The sequence below is a fragment of the Schistocerca americana genome, chromosome 1 (assembly GCF_021461395.2).
Source record: "Schistocerca americana isolate TAMUIC-IGC-003095 chromosome 1, iqSchAmer2.1, whole genome shotgun sequence".
NCBI lineage: Eukaryota > Metazoa > Arthropoda > Insecta > Orthoptera > Acrididae > Schistocerca > Schistocerca americana.
In genome coordinates, this window is record NC_060119.1 from 647,686,533 (window position 1) to 647,707,714 (window position 21,182).

The 21,182-nt window shown below is 38.2% G+C and overlaps 2 protein-coding genes across 3 annotated transcripts in view; one reads left to right on the forward strand and one right to left on the reverse strand.

Moving 5' to 3' along the window:
• The window catches only part of LOC124607917 (cleft lip and palate transmembrane protein 1-like protein), a 161,191-nt gene extending 150,081 nt beyond the window's left edge, over positions 1-11,110 (forward strand). The window contains exons 9-11 of the mRNA XM_047139943.1: positions 6,501-6,636; positions 6,738-6,853; positions 9,628-11,110. Of these exons, the coding sequence (XP_046995899.1) occupies positions 6,501-6,636; positions 6,738-6,853; positions 9,628-9,694 (319 nt within the window). The 3' untranslated portion in view covers positions 9,695-11,110. The remainder of the gene's footprint in view (positions 1-6,500; positions 6,637-6,737; positions 6,854-9,627) is intronic.
• The window catches only part of LOC124607891 (scaffold attachment factor B2-like), a 211,848-nt gene continuing 201,553 nt past the window's right edge, over positions 10,888-21,182 (reverse strand). For both annotated transcript variants that reach the window (XM_047139942.1, XM_047139941.1), the window contains exon 17: positions 10,888-11,552. In XM_047139942.1, the coding sequence (XP_046995898.1) occupies positions 11,354-11,552 (199 nt within the window). In that variant the 3' untranslated portion in view covers positions 10,888-11,353. The remainder of the gene's footprint in view (positions 11,553-21,182) is intronic.

Below are 21,182 nucleotides of genomic sequence, written 5' to 3' on the forward strand. Positions count from 1 at the left end.
GGTTTTGACTGCAGATTTTTAGATCTGCAATTTCATGTGGGCATTTTTAGGACTCCCTTTGATAGGTCAGGGGTGCACTACACAAAGGAAGTGGCTACTCGCATAGGAGACTACTTGTGGAGTGCATATGAGGGTTTTTTAGGCTACACAGTAGCTTGACGTGCTCTGATGAACACTCGTCAGTTGATATGCAGCACGGGAAGTCAAACAGCATCACAATTTTATCAGTAGACTATCGCAGTTTCTGTAATAAAAGTTCCTGAATTTACTGCCCTCCAGGAAAGTTTTCATGCTCAAATTATTCTTGGGACCAAGAGCTGGCTGCAGGCCAAAGTGGAAACCTTTGAGATATTTAGTGAGTCATGGAACGTATATCAGAAAGACAGATTAGAGGCCATAGGAGTGGGAGTGTTCATTGCACTTGACAAAATTATTCTCTCTATTGAGGTCAGAGTTGAGTGTGACAGTGAAGTCATCTTGTCGCATAGAACAGGTGTAGGTGAAACTAAGTTAATTTTACTGGCTACCCAATTCTGCTGTGACTGTTCTAAGAGCCATTCAAAGAAATATTGCGTAAATACCCAGAACATGCAATACTAATTGGAGGCTACTTTAACCTACCGAGTATAGGCTGTGATGTCTATGGATTCATTGCAGAGGCGTACATACAGATTGTCATGTGAAATATTTTGAGCAGCTAGCTCGGCAGCCTGCATGCAATGGAAATATCTTAGACCTTGTAGCTACAAATAAGCTGGACCGTATCAACAATGTCAGTATGGAAGCAGGAATTAGCGATTATGATGTCATTACAGCAACTATGATTATGAAAGTTAATAAACCTGTCAAGAAGGCTAGGAGAGTGTTTCTGCTACATAGAGCAGATAAGCAGTTATTAACGTCTCACTTAGACAATGAATTGGCATCACTTAGTTGTAATAAGATGGATGTAGAGGAATTACGGGTGAAGTTTAAGCAGATTGTAAATCATGGTTGGAGAGCTACGTGCCTAGTAAGTGGATAAAGGATATAAAAGACCCACAACGGTTTAATAACAAAATATGGCGGATGCTGAGGAAGCAGGGGATGCACAAATGACAAGCAATGGTTAAGATGTATCTGTGAAAAGATCTGGCAGAGAACACGAGAAAATTCTGGTCGTATGTAAAAATCACTAAAAGGGTCTAAGGCTTCCATTCAGTTCCTTGTTGACCAGTCTGGTGTGGCAGTTGAAGATAGCAAAATGAAAGCCGATGTTTTAAATTTCACGTTCAAGAAACTGTTCACAAGAAAACTGTACAGACATACCATCATGTGACCATCGGGCAGACTCCTATATGGGCGACATAGAAATAAGCATACTGGGTGTAGAGAAACAACAGAGATATTTGAAAACAAATAAAGCACCAGGTCGGGATGGAATCCCAGTTCTATTTTTCAAAGAGTACCCTGTGGCACTGGCCCCCTTACCTACCTTGCATCGTTTATCACGGATCTCTCACCCAAGCACAAAGTCCCAAGGGACTGCAAAAAAGCACAGGTGACTCCAGTATATAAGAAAGGTAAAAGAATGAACCCGCGAAATTACAGACCAATATCCCTAACTTCTGTTTGCTGCAGAATCCTTGAACATATTCTCAGTCCGAATATAATAAATGTTCTTGAGACTATGAAGCTTATGTCCATTAATCAGCATGGTTTTAGAAAGCATTGCTTGTGCGAAACTCAGCTTGCCCTTTTCTCGCATGATATTCTGAGGGCTATGGATGAAAGGCAACAGGCTGATTCCATATTTCTGGATTTCCAGAAAGCATTTGACACGGTGCCCCTTTGCAGTCTGTTAATGAAGGTACAAGCATATGGAATAAGTTCACAGATATGAGTGAGTTGAAGACTTCTTAATTAACATATCCCAGTATGTTGTCCTTGATGGGGGGTATTCATCAGAGACAAGGGTGTCGTTAGGAGCGCCCCAGAGAAGTGTATAAGACTGATGTTGTTCTCTATATACATAAATGATTTGGCGGACAGGATGGGTAGCAATCTGCTGTTGTTTACTGATGGTGTCAGTGAGTGACTGTAGGAAGATACAAGATGACTTTGTCAATATTTCCTGTTGGTGTGATGAATGACAGCTATCCCTAAATGTGGAAAAATGTAAGTTAATGCAGATGAGTGGGAAGAACAAACCTTTAACATTCGAATACGGTATTACTAGAGTTCTGGCTAGACACAGTACGTTGCAAACTGATACAAGGTGAAATGACATGTGAAAACTGTGGTAGGGTAGGCAAATTGCCGACTTCGGTTTATTGGGAGAATTCTAGGAAAGTGTGGTTCATTTGTAAAGGAGACGGGATATAGGATGCTGGTGCGACCTGTTCTTGAGTACTGCTTGAGAGTTTGGGATCCATTCCATGTCGGATAGAAGGAAGATATCGAAGCAAATCAGAGGCAGGTGATGAGAGTTGTTACTGATAGGTTCGAATAACACCTAAGTATTACGGAGATGCTTCGGGAACTCAAGTGATAATCCCTGGAGGAAAGGTGATGTACTTTTCAAGAAACACTGTTGAGAAAATTTGGAACGTTCTCATGCTCAGAGTATCCTTGTGGGACCTGAAGTGGAAAGCTCCAAGATACTCAGCGAGTGATGGAACATGTATCAGAAAGACACATTAGAGGACATAGAAGGGGTAATGTTCATTGCAGTTGACAAAATTGTGTCCTGTGAGGTCAAAGTTGAGTGAAGTCATCCGGTCATGTATGACAGGTGTAGGTAAAGCTAAGTTAATTGCTGGATGTTTTTACTGGCCACCCAATTCTGTTACGACTCTTCTAGTCATTTAAAGAAGATTTATGGTCAGTAGCATGTAAATACCCAGATCATGCAATACTAGTAGTTGGAGGTGACTACATGCTGAGTATAGATTGGGATGGCTATGGAGTCATTGTGTGTGTGTGTGTGTGTGTGTGTGTGTGTGTGTGTGTGTGTGTGTGCGCGCGCGCGCGCGCGCAAAGTTGAGTGACTGTAGGAGTATACAAGATGATGCAGACAAAATTTCTAGTTGGTGTGATAAAAGTAGAAAAATGTAAAATCATGTGGATGAGTAGGAAAAACAAATCCATAATGTTTTGATACATCATTAATAGTGTCCTCATTGACACAGTCATGTTTAAATATCTGGGTGCACTGTTACAAAATTATATGAAATAGAAAGCACGTTTGAGGATTGTGGCAGGAAAGGCAAATGGTCAACTTCAGCTTACTGGAAGAATTTTAGGAAAGTGTGATTTCTCTGAGGCAGCGGCATATAGGATGCTAGTGCACGGGATCTGTACCAGGCCAGATTAAAAGAAGACGTTGGTGCAATTCAGAGATGGGTTGCTAGATTTGTTCCCGATAGGTTTGAACGACATGCAAGTGTTACGGAGATGCTTTAGAAACTCAAAGGAGATTCTCTGGAGGGAAGGTGACATTCTTTTCAAGGAATGCTATTGAGAAAATCTAGACTGATTTGAAATTGACTGCAGAATGATTCTGTAGTCTCCAACATACATTGTGAACGAGGACTATGAAAATAAGATAAAATAAATTAGGGCTCATACATAGGCATATAGACCGTCATTTTTTCTCTCATTCTATTTGCAAGTGGAACCAGGAAGAAAATGGCTAGTGCTTTAAGGTGGATTGCAGAGTATTGATGTAGATGTACACAGCTCATGATGAGAAGGAAATCCAGGTTCGAGTCCTAGCCCAGCATAAATTTTCATTATACAGCTAATAGTTGTTGTTCGTATTCACAACTGCAAACACATTTCATTTACTTCACTGCAAGTTAAGACAAAAATGATTGGTGTGAGCTTGGAGGAACTATAATTTCTGGCAAGAAGTGGAATCATGTATGTTGGGACTGACCAGGAGATCCCAATGCATAAGCTCACCTGTGTAAGTGTTGTTTTTCTTTCTTCATACACCTTTCCACCTGTATTTTGTGAGATTTGAGTTTATCACTTCATACGAGGAAGCAAACTTCCCCAATCCCCCTCCCCTCTCTCTATTTGCCCCAGGGGATTTTGGCACTTCCCCAAAGAGGATGGAGCTCCACTCAACTGATATGTCCCCTCCCCACCACTGGTTCAACTACTCATATTTTTGTAGCCTGGCACAGTAATGATAGCCAACAGATGGTGGGAGGTGTGAACAGTGGCCGTAAGGTTCTTGCTCGATTCTTTCCAACCCAAGCTAAAAAAACACACAGAGACACACAATTAATAGACCAGAGATAAAGGCAGATATGGTAACCAGTTACAATGAATTCGCCTGCCTGACCCCATTCGACAGATGGTACAAAAAAAAAAAATGATATTCCCATCCCTACAATACTTTCAATCATTTATTGTAACTACCAAGCTTATTATAAGAGTCAAGCTGACCCAAAAAGAGCGTCAGATAGGATTTCCATGTTTTTCCTCACCTTTAGTGCAAAAGTACAACTTAATATCATGTTGGAAGCAATGCTCATATGCATGCAGGCAGATATAAGCTTCACTCTTTGCAATATCTAGCTCCCTCTGAAAGCAAAGATTACATGAACTAACTGACTTGATTTCTCACCTTTCCTCCTATTGGCTGATTTTTAACACTCGCAACCCTCTCTGTATTTTAAGACTACTGGCAAAGGCAACTTACTGCAACTTCTATTTTTAGAACTTTATCTAGATAAAATCAATAATAGTTCCCCCCATACATTGTAGTTCAGTATATGGATCTATTTTGACCATTAACCCTTTCACTACGGTGAACTTCTGTAGAAGTCGGGAGCGAATGTGCCACCCAGCCGGTGGACTGCTGTAGCAGTTCCACATTGCGTCGTATTTCTCCGCTTCACTACGCTCGGCTTGTATGGAAGCTTGACCTATGCACCATCTAATGGCTTTGTTCAAAGTTTGTAGTTAACAACAGTCACTAGATGCAGTTCCATTCAGTTTCAAAGCGTTTGTTTCGATTGAGTTGCACTGTTCATTTCCCGCCTTCTTTCTAATCTGAAGTGACGTGTTGTTAACCTCAGTTTCTACTAGAAGTGACGTGGCAGATAGGTGCTATACTGTGAAGGAAGCTCTTTCATACTGGGTAGTGACTTTAAAGATGAAAGCGAATAATCATCTGAATCTGACGATGAACATGAAACACATTTTGTAGCTGCTTCTACATCAGGTACACGTGCTACTCCAGCTGTTCCATTAACATACCTGGTGCACAGACACAGACAATATCCAATATGTGTGATTTGTATAAATATACAGTATCAAGTCCAATAATTGAGATAGCATTAAGAGTGTGAAAGCAGGGCAGAGTAGTGCCGTGGGGAGCACGAAAATGCGCCTTACAGTGGGCACGGCAGACTGGCGCTCGTTCAGTGCATGACGCAACAATCATGGTGCTGGCATGAAAGGGTCAACCTGTTGGCCTGTACTCCCATCTGCCTACTAGTGGGCACATTATGAAACTATAAAACATGGTGCAACCACTTAAAATTCTTGATACTATCAGAAATCACACGACACATCTTGAGAGCCAACTCTCAAACATCCTTCTTCCATTGTCTGGCACAATCATCCTGCATCTCATGTTTAGTGGGTCATGTGAGTAGGATTTCTAATGCACTCATGTCAAGAGTCAGCTGTGATGTAAAAATTAAGTCGCTAACACTCATGTGCATATTCCAGAAGGGTGGGTTTTGTACATCAATCCTGTCTGCAGGTGGTAATTGAATGACCGGTTTAGCAAAGTCACCTTTTTGTTCCTGTATTGCACTTATTCTTAAATTTTCAAGGTGTGAGTGAGTTTATTGTTGTATCCTTGCAATGCTTCTAAAGGAAACACCTGAGCCACTCGTGACTTGATAATATAAAATATTTTTGCTCATGTTATTATGCAGAAATATTTCCCATTTTTAGAACAGGTTGAGTTTCTTCCCTTGTTGAAGTGCAAGTGATACTTGGATTCAGATCAGTTGGTGGGTGTTAAACATAATGAACATGGAAGGTTACTTCTGATCTGTCAAAGACGTTCAGTCTGATGGCACATTTATGCTCCTTGAATTATATTTTAAGAATCCTTGCCTCTGGTCTGTATATTTAATTTCACACAATGTACACTTTATAGACAAGTGGCAGATTGAGCCTATGCAAAATGTGCACAACAGTGCCACTGTTAAGTAGTTTCATTCATTTGGCAGTCAAAATTCACACAAATGTCACTTTGAGGTTGTATTCAATCGTTAATGATATAGATGGGTGTTAAACTATATGACTCTTCCTTTCCACTTCTAATGGGAAGCTAACAAAGAGACACATCAAAGAGGGTTAGCAGAAAACATTACAATTGTCATAGAGGCCCAAAAATTGTTAACATTAACAGTGGCTGAAACGGAGTGCTTTGTTCTCATTGTAAATCTGGTTTTATCAGCAAATAATTACTTGTTAATTTATTTCAGTTGGTATTCCTGGAGTATTCATAGTCTTGTGAATGGTGTGTACGTCTTTGGATTTCTATTTATGCTGCCTCAGTTGTTTGTTAATTATAAACTGAAATCCGTTGCACACCTGCCATGGAGAGCCTTCATGTACAAGGTATGTTCTGTAGTCTCACCGGAAAAAAAAAAAAAAAAAAAAAAAAATTGATGGTGTCAACATGGTAAGCTACAATCAACTAAAACTCTTTTTCTCCTCAGGCATTCAACACATTTATTGATGACCTATTTGCATTTATCATAACGATGCCAACAGCTCATCGAGTTGCCTGTTTCAGAGATGATATCGTCTTCCTCGTGTATTTATATCAAAGATGGTAAGGCACCACATGGTTTTCTAAATATCTTTAATTCACTAATATTCAGAAATGCATAACCCTGCATCACAAAAATGAGTAAAATTTGATTTAATGTACTTCTTAAGAAACACTATTACTCAACAGCACCAAAATATGTTAAAAATAAAAGGAATTCCCACCATAGTTCACAGCTGGTGCCACTGCTGTCAAAGGATACTAATAAAATATAACATTGTGTATAATGTTATTAAGTCACTTGGGAACTATGAAAAAGTTAGTTTAGAAATGGCAGCCAATATATCAAAGTGCAGTGCTCTTAGAAAATCTTAGTGCAGGTGGATTGTAGTTCAGATACTGGGCCTGAATTTGGATTGAGATATTCAAATAGTCTGCTGCACATTTTCCAGTCAACTCCAGAAATTGATAGGCTCATTCTTCCAACTAGCCAACACTAATTCGCCTGAAAGTTATACCTAGAGCACGAAGTACAGTGCAATCTTTATTCACTATTTTGAATTCTTAGAGACAAGAGGGCAGAAATTCAACTAATTTTTCCATATATGCTTAATGGTAAGCAAGGTGAATAATGACAGCAGTAGTAGTAAAAGCCACATTGTATATATCAGTTGTTCCCAACCCAGATAAAATGAAATTTTCTAAGGGGTTACAACAAAATGATTCAGTTGTGGTTCTTTCATGAAACTAAATTATTTTTAAAATATCATTACTATCTCTATTTAGTATGACTATAGTACTGAGAACATAAGTCACCAAAAATTACATTCTTTCTGAAATTCCTTCCTGACATTAACTCGTAACAGTGCGGCAAAGGTTACGGCGTGAGACCATCATCTTCCATACATAGTCCATTCATTACATAGATACTGTGTACCATGTATTTAGGACAGTAAAATTAAGAGACATACATCACATATGCTTGAATATCTCATTAAAACGCCTTCTCAAGAGTTGTAGATAGTTCCCACACTGCACAAGAAATTGCTCTGTTATTTACTTAACAAAACATAAATGACAGCCCAACACAGTAACTATGTAATGAATAATACACTCCTCTATTACTATATCATCATCATCATCATCATCATCATCAGCACATGATTTTAAATGGGGGTGTAGGTGAAGGAAATATGTTTTGTAATGTTCGTAGTTAGCTTTCTTTTCCGAGAAGGACTTGTATGCAGCACTCTCAGTGCACTGAGAATTGCTTCATCATTCTATTAAAAAAAAGTTGTTAGAAATAAACAAGCACAAATTGCCTCACTGACTCATTAGTTTGTGGTCTAACAAAACACCTACAAAACCTAAATATCATTCTTTCATCATTTAAAAATAAAAATATTCAAAGAAAATTCTATGACGTGTGTGTTGGGTGAGGGGTGTAATTAACTGATTCTGCATCCTGGGATAATGTCTCTAAAAGTTTGGGAGCAATGGGTATACAGGGCATTTCAAAACTAAATGGCAAACTTGAGGAATGGATTCTTCATTTAACAAGAAGGAAAAAGTCGTCGTAAATATGGGCTCTAAAATGCTTGCCTTAAGAGCTATGAGCACCTTTTCATCTTTGATACTGTGAAAAAAAAAAAAAAAAATATTTTCTACTGCAAGCTCTTTGCTTTTCACAATAACAAGAAAAAAATTGGCCTTAAAAAAGTAGACTGCAAGTGCAATGATATCTTGTTCAGTAGCAAAGATGAACAAGTGCTCCTAGCTCTTAAGGCATGTGTTAGAGCGTCCATTCCTGATGTTTCGCTATAACCTTTACAGTGAGAAAGGCACTTTATAAATGGGCCTAATTTTAGTTCTTCAAAAGCAAAGAGGGGAGAAAAGCTAACAGTAGTAAAGGCAAACAAAGATATTCAGTTGAAACTTCTGCCCACATCCCCAAACAATCCATACCACATTATGAAGATGTTGGTTTTCTTCTATATTTACATCAAGTACTTCTAGTTTTAAACTTTGACCTTTTAAGTTCATCTCTGCTGTAAATACAAAACTGAAAAATAAGAATGTCTGTAATTGCTCTTCGTTGGTGAGCAGTGTGTGTCAGCTAATCTGTTGATGATAGTTATGACCATCACCTAAGCATTTACAATACAGGCAGTTTGAACTCTGGTAGGCAATTGTCTTATGCATACACAGAAAATGTGTATTAGGGTCACTTGGCAAGTAGCAGTCTGGAGTGCCCTATGGGGCAGTATTGGAAAAGACTAACTGATTGTGCTGATATGTCACCTGTAGAGCAGGAAACATTAGTCCTGTAATCAACTTCGCAATCATTAAACTCTTATCTTATATAAGAATTGTTTTTTCGTTTTGTGTCTGATGTAATTTATGATTTGGCGTAAGAATGAACATACATACTACAGGTGCTTCTTTCAGACACACACACAGAGAGAGAGAGAGAGAGAGTGTGTTTGAGGGTAACAACCATGTTTTTTTCGTGATAATGTTCTTTGGATTTTAGAGTACTTAAATACAATCTGTCGTCTGCTGCTGCTTTCATCTAAGTAACTATGATGGAGACATTACAGCCCTGGTGTACTCCTTGATTGATATAAATTTATTAAGATAGTATGTCTTCTGTTTTTAATGTTATTTGTGCACCATGGTATAATCTTAAATACGAAGTGTAGTGAATACCTTTCTTTAATTTTTCTATTTACTTCACTAAACACCCAATATAAACTTATTTGTCCATTATGAAATATAGATTTCACTGGAGCTTTTCTCTAGCTCATATATATATAATTAAAATGTCTTATTTTCAGGCTATATCCAGTAGACAAAACTCGTGTGGATGGGACGCTAGTTACAGATGAAAAGAAGCATGAATAAGAATACTCTTACAGCTGCATTAAGTTCTATAACAAGAAAGTAAATGCTCACAGAACCTAATTTGAATTATTATCATACCAGAGTGAGGAAGAATTAATTTCTTTCCACCCAAAAGCAGAAGCTTTTCATAATGTTGTGTAAGAACAGGGTAAATAAGACAGAAAACTTTTCAGGCTTAAGTCACTGAAGCTACGTATTTGTTACTGTATCAAATGTTGTTCTGCACACCCTAACGAAATCCATTAAAAATGATTCTACACTTGAACGCTCTGAAATGAACTTAATACTGCAGAGTTAATATTACAGTAATGTACACACTAATTTTGAAATCCACTGTGCTGCAGTAACAGCATGAAATCAAAGCAAGCTTGGATACATGTTTCTGGGGAATCTCCCTCCACAAGATATTTGAGTGCAACATAAAAACCAGGTTATTTTTCTTTGGGCACAACTAGAAAATTCTTCACTGAAATGTGGCATGGGTGGGATTGTCTTAATTAGAAACAGTATCTTTTTTGCATACTGTATCTCAGCTTTCTTATGGCTTCTCCATAATGCACATTATGGTACAATAGCAAATGCAATCTGGCCTCTGTTGTGGGACAGGTTAATGTGGAAATCATTGGGAAGGGGAATCTACACAGCAGTATATGCTACCAGTACAAGTCCACTGTTTTCTCGGTCTCTGGTACAGCCACCTTCAATTCAGAGCCTCCACTCATTCATGACCTAGGACTTGGTTCAACAATGTTACTTCAAATTTTATTTGCATATCAATTTTGACGAAGTTGTTGCTTATGTATTTTCAACTGAGGAAAGGTCTTCAATTATCAGTTTTGTGCAGTACTCATCTTACTATCCTTTCTTAGAATGCAGAAATGTTTAACTTTTAAGCAAGCTATCTGATTATAAAATGCTGTGACTGTGGTATTGGATATTCTGATACTAGAGACTCAATCAATTTGTACGAATACAAAATGCTTTCGTTATTCTGATGTAGCCTAGTCACAGTTTATTCAAATAAAATTTAGATTTAAGCTTAAGAAAAAGATGGGACTAAAAATAAAGAACTGTTTTGGGTGAAACTTGACTCATAATTACACCTGTCACTTGACTTTTTAAAAATGTTTCTACATTTTTGGTACATACTAGGAAGATCTTTTCAAGCAAATCTTGTACATGCTCACTTGAAGTACGTTTACACACTTTTATTCAGGATTACAAAATATATTAAAACAGTTCAGGAATTTTACAAAAGTGTTTTCAACATAACAACCATTGTTATGACTCAAACATTACAGCATTAGTTTTTGCACTAATTGTCAAATACAAGTGATGTGTGTAATGACTTTGCCCCATAAACAACTGGGGAGAAATATATAACTGGAAAGTAGTGACTGTATACAGGACATATATAAATATGCTTCACAGCAAAGTGTATGAAAATTTTTTTTAAACAACCTTTCCAGAATTTATCCTGAACTAAGAAAATGCTAAAAGGAATGTGTAAAGCATTATACTTCCCCTACAAGTAAGTGGATCTGTCATTTTTATAGAAGCTACACTGAAAACTCTTCAGTGGTTTTCCACCACGTATTCAGAACTCACTTTTTAACACTTGACTTAGAATAATATTAATGTCCAAATCTTGTCATACACTTAATATTTACGCATAGATCCCATTGACTGCTTGTAGGTATCGAAACGCTCACTGCCGCCGTAAGGGCCTCCACTGCTCATGGCCACAGATGAAGCTGCTGCTTGTGAAACACCTTGCTGGTCATATAATGATGCTGGTACACTTAGACTTGAGCCTCGTGCTACGACACCTGTAGTGCCACTGCTGCCACTCACCCACCTATTATAAAACAAAACATTTTAATTATCATGTGCCGGCAGTCACATGGCCACTAGCATTTGGAACCACAAATTTTGCCAAATTGGCAATAACAAGACTGACTACTAGGTAATTACAAATGCTGAAGAGGGATGAAACAAGATTATGAAGACAGTATAGGGGAGCATGGAGCAAAGACAGAATAGAAGAAAGGCAAAGAAAAGACAAAAATTTAATTATCTAAACTTATTGGTTGATAAGCAAATACAAACATTTAATAGTGATATGCCATGCGGATGTTTTGTATGAGTGCATGCAGACCAAATTTGTGAAAAGGGCAGTCATAGTAAGAACTTGTTTAGAAAGGTTTTAATACAGAGAATTATAGTGTTTACCTTTCAATCTAAAATAGTTAAAGTACACCAAGTACCGCTTATACCACATTTACCCTACGAGATGAGATTTTCTTTCAAAGCAGATTTACTTTGAATAATTTAGAAGGGGAATGGCATGTGGGCAAATTTTGTCATGCTGCTAACCATGGAAATGTATACTATGTACCTTGGCTTCAGTGAACATCTATCGTCCTTGAACCTTTGTTCACCTGCATCCAATTTTTGTTTTAGTGTCAGTCCATTTCAAACTGGGCAAATACTCAGCAACAGTATAAGTTTCTACAAGATACAAACAAATGCTAACAAAAATACGTTCACACAAAATACGTGAAATGCGGCACAACCAACTAAAGATGAGCTTTGATGACACAAACTATTGCTCTACAGCACCTTTGTATTTCAAGACTGGCGAAAGTTGGTTCACGCAAACAATATGACACTAATTCTAAGTTGATGGTGATTCATGAAGAATAGGTCACAAACAAATGTGAAGGTGGTATTGGGTGAAGAATAAATGGAATGCCCAATTCTACACACCAAACAAACAGTCAGTGGCAACGCAAGAATGATTTCATGAATTGGTGCAGTAGGTTACGCAATACGCACTAAACAAACACAATGAAGACTTATCAGTTAATTGAGAAGTTATCTGAGTGGAGGTGTTGAGGATAAATTTTCCAATTGCATTCATCACAAGATTCCAAGTATTGGCATGTACATGAGGATGGCGATGAGGAAGGGGCTTACATTACAATGCAGAACTCTTATCTCAGTGACTTCCCATGGTATTTGACAGGAAACTACCAGCATCATATAATAAAACCAAGAAAACTGCACAGTTATTTTCTCCGCCATGTCAGCACACCCATCATCAAAAGCCTGGTAGTTTATTTGGATATGCTATCAAATGTTGTGCTGAAACTTGACTGTGGAAGGTTTAGATGGAGGGTGTTTTGATCTATGGTTGCTTAAGACATGGGTAGATGATAGGCCAAAACCACCACATTTACGACACTGCAAACTTCAACAAACATTATGATATTTCTGTTTTACTCATAGTTTTTTTCTTTTTGCAATCAATGAAGATACTAATCCTGGTTCATTATGAGATTCGAGTACAATTCTAATACCACCATAACCAACATTCAGTCAGTTCAGCTTTCCTAGGAAAACACAACATGTATGAAGACTGCCAGCCCTGTGTGGGCAGGAAAGCTCGTTCCTCTCTGTTTGGGCAGACCAAGTTATGATTTGTTACATTGTGGGCAACAGCCACAATAAAGTATCAGAACTGTACTGTTGAGGTGAAGGGCATTAAAAGTGTTCCTATACAAAGCTCAGGAAGTGAAAAGGCCAGAATAAGAATAAAACTGGGGTGTCAGCAGAACAAAGGAAGCTTCCTCACACTAGATTAGTGACAGTTGTTTGGACAACAGAATACCAGGCTTTTTCTTTAACAGAACGAAAATTGCGGTGCTAGATTCTCTCAGGGGACATCTGACCCACGACATTAAGAATCTGTTTTCAAAGACAGACATAGTAATTTATGGTGGCATGACCTCACAACTACAAATAATGGATGTTGTAACTTTTTAAGGGAGTGTCTTTTACAAAAAGACCATGCCCTTACTAAACAATTCGTAAATATCTTATGCTGGGCCAGTGGAAGAGTCTCGACTGAAAATATAAGGAATGGATTAAAAAAAAGTAACAGTAAGCTTGCCAGTGAAGATGATGAAAATTAAAAATACTACCACAGACTACATGGTAAACAAGAAAGGAAGTGAAGACAAAATTGATGTAAAACAATTCTTTATTTTATTCCTTCTTGTATTACCAAAATTTGGGCAATCAATACATAGCATACATTTAGAATACATATAACCTTTTTAGGCAGATACTAATACCAACAAAACACACTGTAATTTTGACTAGTCACATATGTAAAAAATAAAAAGGGTATACACAGAATTGTGCAAACATGGACAGCATACTAAATATTTCTCATATCTGCACATGTATGGCGTAACCAATATACGAGGGCTATCCACAAAGTACATTACGTTTTGAAATTAAAAATAAATAAAGCATTGGAAATTTTTTTTTATTATATACAGATGAAAGCCACACTTAAATACTATTTTTCTACATAGTTGCCATTTAAATTAAGGCACTTATCGTAGCGATGGACGAGCTTCGAAATTCCTTCGTCGTAAAATTCGGCCGCCTGCGCCTTCAACCACGTGGTTACCTCTTCTTTTGGAACAGAAAAGATGTGATTTTTGCGGATTTCCTGAAAGAGGCACTACAATAAACTCTCAAAGGTATCGCCAAACTCTGCACAACCTCAGAAGAGCAATACAAAACAAGCGCAGGGGAAAGTTGGACTCAAAGATCTTGCCAATTCACGCCAACGCCCGGGCCCACACGGCAAATGCCACTTGTGAAGTTCTCGAATCTTTTAAGTGGGAGTTGTTTTCTCATCCGCCATACAGTCCCGACCTGGCACCGAGCGACTTCCACTTATTCCCAGCAATGAAGAAGTGGTTGGCTATGCAGCGTTTTGATGATGACGCACAGCTTCAAGAAGGGGTAACCACATGGTTGAAGGCGCAGGCTACCGAATTTTACGACGAAGGAATTTCCAAGCTCGTCCATCGCTATGATAAGTGCCGTAATTTAAATGGGGCTTTCATCTGTATATAATAAAAAAAAATTTCCAATACTTTATTTATTTTTAATTCCAAAACTTAATGTACTTTGTGGATAGCCCTCGTAATTAATGTTATGTTACATGTGCCCCTATCAACGATGATTAAATACAGTTTGTTGAGAATATGAAACAAAACTTTTAAGAATTGTGTGAAGATGTATGTTTGTCTCAAAATCACTTTTTCTACACTGAACTTCATAAGCTTGAAAAAAAATCAAAATTTAAAGTGTGTGTCAAAATTTCACTACATCAAGTTGGGAGAAATGTCTCAAGATCTGCCTCGCTGTTGCATTTTGTGTTACTGCTTCTTTAAGAGTGTACCACGTTTTTAATGTTGTAGTTATGTCAACTTTTTATTCTTTGAATAAAGTGATTTTACAGTTCTTGCACAAAATTTCCTATAATTAATTCGGTTATCACTTATGTTTACTCAGTAATGCAGTGTTACCAAGATAAGCTGGATTAACAAGGCAGAGTTAGCTGTACTCTCATGTAATTCACTAATGATGCTTACAGGTAAAGTACTATCCCTAGATGATACGAAAATGCAGGCAGACAATATTTCCACTGAACAGTTGTTAAGTGTGGATAAATGTGAAGTAATTCCCATAGTGATGAGAGAAAAGCAAGTAACATACAGTTACACAATTAGCTGTAAAATACCAGAGTATTAGAAATTTAGGGGAAATATTTCAAAGCAACACAAAAAATGACTAACTCTTGAAATCAAGAGTAAGGAATGTGAATGGAAGACAAACTGAGGGTCCAATTGTTAAGGGAAGGGTTGTCCAATTCGAAGTGTATGGTGTAAAACAGCATAATATTGCACTTAGATGTCGTGTGTCGCGAAAGTACAGAAAATATCTGCAGCCTGAGGCAGAATTCAGTAAGTTAATCAACTTTGAACATAAAATTATAATGAGGGAAAGATGTACAAATCATATCAAATCACAAATTACATAAAAATTAGGATTTCCAAGGCTTGTCTCTTTCTAGGCACCTATACAGTGCTCAACGATTGGCCTGGAACAACGGTGGCATGTAGCTTAACTCAATGAACCCTGGTTTCAGTTGTACTTAGCTGACAGGTATATGAATGTGACATATGCTTGAAGCAGCTATAAAATCCTGTGTTTCTGCAAGGGTGTACCCAGGTAGGATGTGGCTCAGTTATGCTCTAGGCTCTGTTCAAGTGGTCACAATGTGGCCCCATCGTGTGGCTGCAGGGAGTAACTACAGATACACAGTATGTGGAAATTCTTGCAGATCATTTTCATCCATTTCTGGTATCAGTGTACCAGTACCCTGGTGAAGTAGCTATGTTTCAACAGGACAGTATGATCTCATAGCTTTTAGCCAAGTCACTGTATTAACACTTCCATGAATGAATTGTCATAGCTTGGCGCTGCACCTTCCCACATCACCCGATTGATACCTGTGTATGCTCTAAGAACCCATCACCAAATATGCAAGATTAATTGTGGGTAGCATAAGCTGCCCAACACCTTGTAGAGTTCACACTGTGTGTTACAGCAGTTTAGAGAGCATGCAAAGGAGCAACTTGCTATTAATGTAACATCTAGTGCTTTCCTATGACTCTTGCCCATTCAGGTGTTAGTTACAATGTTTCAAGTAGATGCAGTACAACCAGTTCTAGCATACTGCTGTGTTCTGACCCTTTATAACTGGCATAAAAGTTATCACCACCCCCCACCCTCCCCAAGTGCATAGGCACACACATGTACGATCGTAACATCTGATCAGAAAAAGAGAGTATGACAGATGTTCTTTCAAAACTATGCTTGTAAAATGAGAGAACCACTATTGGAAGAACAGTTCAACAATTATGTGCCACCACCATATACTGCAAATTGGGACCATGATAGTAAGGAAAGTGATTGTGAAGATACCAGGACAGTTAGGTAGCAATTTTCTTATACTCCATAAGCAACCAGAATGGGACAAGACATTATTGGTATTAAGAACTATCCACCAAACACCAGTCAGCTGATTCTGGAGTACATACATTGCGTATGCAGAGAAAGGTTCATAGAAAAATTATGGGAATTACTTGATAAACTTGGACATACTTACTACTACATGGAGTGCGTTTATAACCTAATTGTACCATACAGAGAGGTAGGTTAGCACATTTGAGAAACTGGCCGGGAAGGGTGCCACAAGTAGATGGCTACTAATCATTGCTCTCTCCCTCTCACCTTCTGTAATGCCCAGGGGACCATCTTGAATCACAATGACTGCAGTTTAATTATTATCTTTAACAAAACTGTCATTTCTGTTCACCTCATTGTGTATTTCTTTCAGTTTTATTCTGCAATACACTGTTAGCAGTTCTTTCTATGAGGGCGATTTTTAGTAAGAACAGATTTGTAACAGAGTAAGATAAACTTACTTTATAAACATAAATTTTATCAAAAACAGCAACATGCATATTTTTTTCACTTCTGAATATAGTTACCATAAACATTTAAACATTTGTCAATTTGCAGCAACAACTTTTGGATCCCAGCATCAAAAAACTCTGCCGCTTGACCACTAAACTAGTAACAGTTTCTTTCATCATTTTCCAAGTGCTTTCCACCAAGAAATTCCTTCAATTTTGGAAACAGATGTAAGTCTGATGGTGCTAAGTCAGGAATGTATGGTGGATGATCCAGTGATTCCCAATGAAACATATCCAGTTGCATCTTTATTCTTGCTGCAATGTGAGGCCTATCCTAGATTTGAAGTAAAACGCTGCCGCTGGAGAGCAGTTCCCGCTGTTAACTTTAAATAGCATCCCTCAACTTTAATAATGTTTCACAGTACCCCTCTGAATTTGTCGTCATTCCTCTTGGCAAAAAGTCTAACAGAAGACTGCCTTTTAGTTCCAAAACCATGGCCAAGATCTTCCACGTTGAAGGTTCTTGTTTAAAATTTGGGGTTTTGTCGAGGCATTTAAGTGACGCCACTCGCCGTACTGATGTTTATTCTTTGGAGTGTAGTGCGGAATCCATGTTTCATCACTGCTCACAACATGACTCAAAAACTCATCACCATCCTTGAGGTAGCACTCCAAAACAGACAAAGAAAGTGCTGTTTGCTTTATTTTTTGTTCTGTCAACATTTTTGGCACCCATCTTGCACACATTTTTTTTGTAGTTAAGTTTGTCAGTAACTAAGTGAAAAACTACTGATATTGAAACCCGTGGAAATTTCCAGTGTGGCTTGTCAATAGTGAAGCATCTGTTTTGGCCAACTGCCTCATCAATTTTGTGTCAAATCTTCATTCATGGAAGCAGGCTGTCCAAATTGTTCTCCATCATGAACTTGTCTGTGCTTCATTAAACAGCCTGCACCATTTATGCACATTTCCATCATTTATTAGACCTGCACCATAAACTTCAACACACTACTGGTGAATTTCAGCAGAATAACCTTTTTTGCATTTAGGAACCTAATAACTGAGTGCACTTCACAATCAGTAGGATTATTGATTGACACAGTGACAAATGAAGCAGTATAACTATACAACCAACACCAGCAGAGACGGGACATATAACGGCAGTGCACTGAAAGACTGGCCAAGAGTTGCTGACCGTGAAATGATGTCATGTGACAGGATGTGCGGACACGTGCTAAGAGTTCTTACTTTAAAAATGACCCTTGTATGTAGTTTTCAAGTTTCATTGAGGTATATTACTTGACGACGACACATTATGCAAAAGTTACTCCAGCCTGATGGAGATCTGGACTTTATGGCCTACAGTTTTTACTAGTATTTTGAAATTTAATAACTCAAAAACTTCAGTAGATAAATTAGAATGAAATTAGGACCAAATAATTTGCATACTTTGATCCCTATGTGAAATTTTATTTTAAGTATACTCTAGTTCCACACTATTCAGAATATAAGCTCAAAAACAAATATTATTCTTCCTGCAATTAACTTGTTGAAACAATAAACCAAGAACATTTACCAATTTTTGTTTTCTGTTGTTTTTAAAAAACATATTTTTAGAACTATAGCTTGAGCTTTTGGGATCGCTATCAGGTCGGATTGAGGAGGACAGAAGCAATTCAGAGGCGGGCTGCTAGATTTGTTACTGGTAGTGTTACAGAAATGCTTCAGGAACTCGGGTGGGAGTCTCTAGAGGAAAGGACGTGTTCTTTTCGTGAATCGCTACTGAGGAAATTTAGAGAACCAGCATTTGAGGCTGACTGCAGTACAATTTTACTGCCGCCAACTCACATTTCGCACAAAGACCACAAAGATAAGAAAAGAGAGATTAGGGCTCGTAAAGAGGCATATAGGCAGTCATTTTTCCCTCGTTCTGTTTGGGAGTGGAACAGGGAGAGAAGATGCTAGTTATGGTGCGAGGTGCCCTCCGCCACGCACAGTATGGTGGATTGCGGAGTATGTATGTAGATGTAGAACAATTTTTTCTCCTAAAAATTTGAGAACATATGACATCCTACAGCTTAAATCATTTATATGCTGTTGAACAATGTGGTTCACTGTGTAGGCAAACACTATATTATTCAAGCAAAATTTTGGTCCTGTAGCTTTAATACTGGATGAGATAATGAAACTTAAGTATGCAAAACTGTTGATTGCAGGGATTTGAAACTTCAGATGTGCATGTCATATTGCTCTCGATGATAACACATCGAAACATTCCAGCTCCATAATGTTGGTTCTGAGTGTCCTTTTCATCTTTTTTCGTTTTCTTTCTTTTCTTTGTTATGCTTTTGGCAGATTTTTCAGCTTCAGCAACATATTGTCAGCCCACTTTTTATGTTAGCCCCACCTTTGAAGCCCAATCTGCTTGTTACTCCATCATGAAAACATATTATTGCACCTATTACAACAATCTGAAAAACTGACATACCAACAAAAACAGTTTTTGGCAAGTCTTTCCAAATGCAACTACTCAAGCTTTCATTTGGATTCTGTGTTCAGCCATGTAAAAATTTTCCAGAAGTTCAGAATCTTACAGATCTCGTATATTGGTGTTAGTTCTAAAATACAGTTTTTGGCATGGAGAGCACATGTGTGTGTTTTTGTGTATTTGCTTCACACCTAAAATACACTGTAGCACCAAAGAAACTGGTATAGGCATGCTAATTCAAATACAAACATATGAAAACAAGCAGAATATGGTGCTGCGGTCATTATCAAGATTTAAGTGAGTTTGAACGTAGTGTTACAGTTGGCGCATGAGTGATGGGACACACTGTCTCTGAGGTAGCTATGAAGTGAAGATCTTCCTGTATGACCCTTTCACAAGTCTACTGTGAATATCAGGAATCCGGTAAAACATCCAATCTCCGACATAATGCTGGGTCATCAACAAGTGTCAGCATGCAAATCATCCAACGAAACATCATCAATATGGGCTTTCGGAACCAAAGGCCCACTCGTGTACCCTTGATGACTGCAAGGCACAAAGCTTTACACCTTGCCTGGGTCCATTAACACTGACACTGGACCAACGATGACTGGGAACGTGTTGCCTGGTTGGACAAGTCTCGTTTCAATTTGTATTGAGAAGATGGACGTGTACGGGTATGGAGACAACCTCATGAATCCATGGACCCTGCATGTCAGCAAGGGACTGTTCAAGCTGGTAGACGCTCTGTAATGGTGTGGAGTGTGTGCAATTGGAGTGAGTGATGTGGGACCAGATACGTCTATTGGGCAATTCCAGCAGGACAATAAGACACCCCACACGACCACAACTGTGAGAGTGGCTCCAGGAACTTTTGAGTTTAAACACTTCCACCGATCACCAAACTCCCCAGACATGAACATTACTGAGCATATCTGGGATGCCTTGCCATTTACTGTTCAGAAGAGATCTCGACCCCCTCTTACTCTTATGAATTTATGGACACTCCGCAGGATTCATGGTGTCCGTTCCCTCCAGCACTATTTCAGACATTAGCCGAGTCCATGTCACATCATGCTGCAGCACTTCTGCATGCTCGTTGGGGCCTTAAACAATATTAGGCAGGTGTACCAGTTTCCTTGTCTCTTCTGTGTACTTGCACCATAAAGTGTTTCATTTTGGGCAGAGGCCATGCTGTGGATGCTCATCATGATTGTGTTGATTGCCATAAAATTTACAACTGCAACTAAACTTCTTCGTTTTGGCATTTTACAACGTAGAATGGTTGAAATACACTCTCGTAACAACAAGTTTACAACACGAACACAAGCAAAAAACGTAAGTAAATTCAAATAATCTACCTGATTGACAGAAAGATTGATTTCAATAAACCTCTGCTCATAGTACAGTCCATATGTTCAAGGATATTAGACAAAGGAGTTGCTATGGAAATAGCTGCACCAAAATTGAGTAAGAAGACGTTGTAGGCAAGATTTTGTCTTTGACTGCAGTGTGACGGCCACGCATTTGTTCATTGCATTCACTTTGGAAAGCCATTCAAACACAAAGTGATGAGGTACTTATACATACAGTATACATTTTTAGTATTGGTAAGAATCACAGAATTTTATTAAATAAAAAAGTTTCAGTT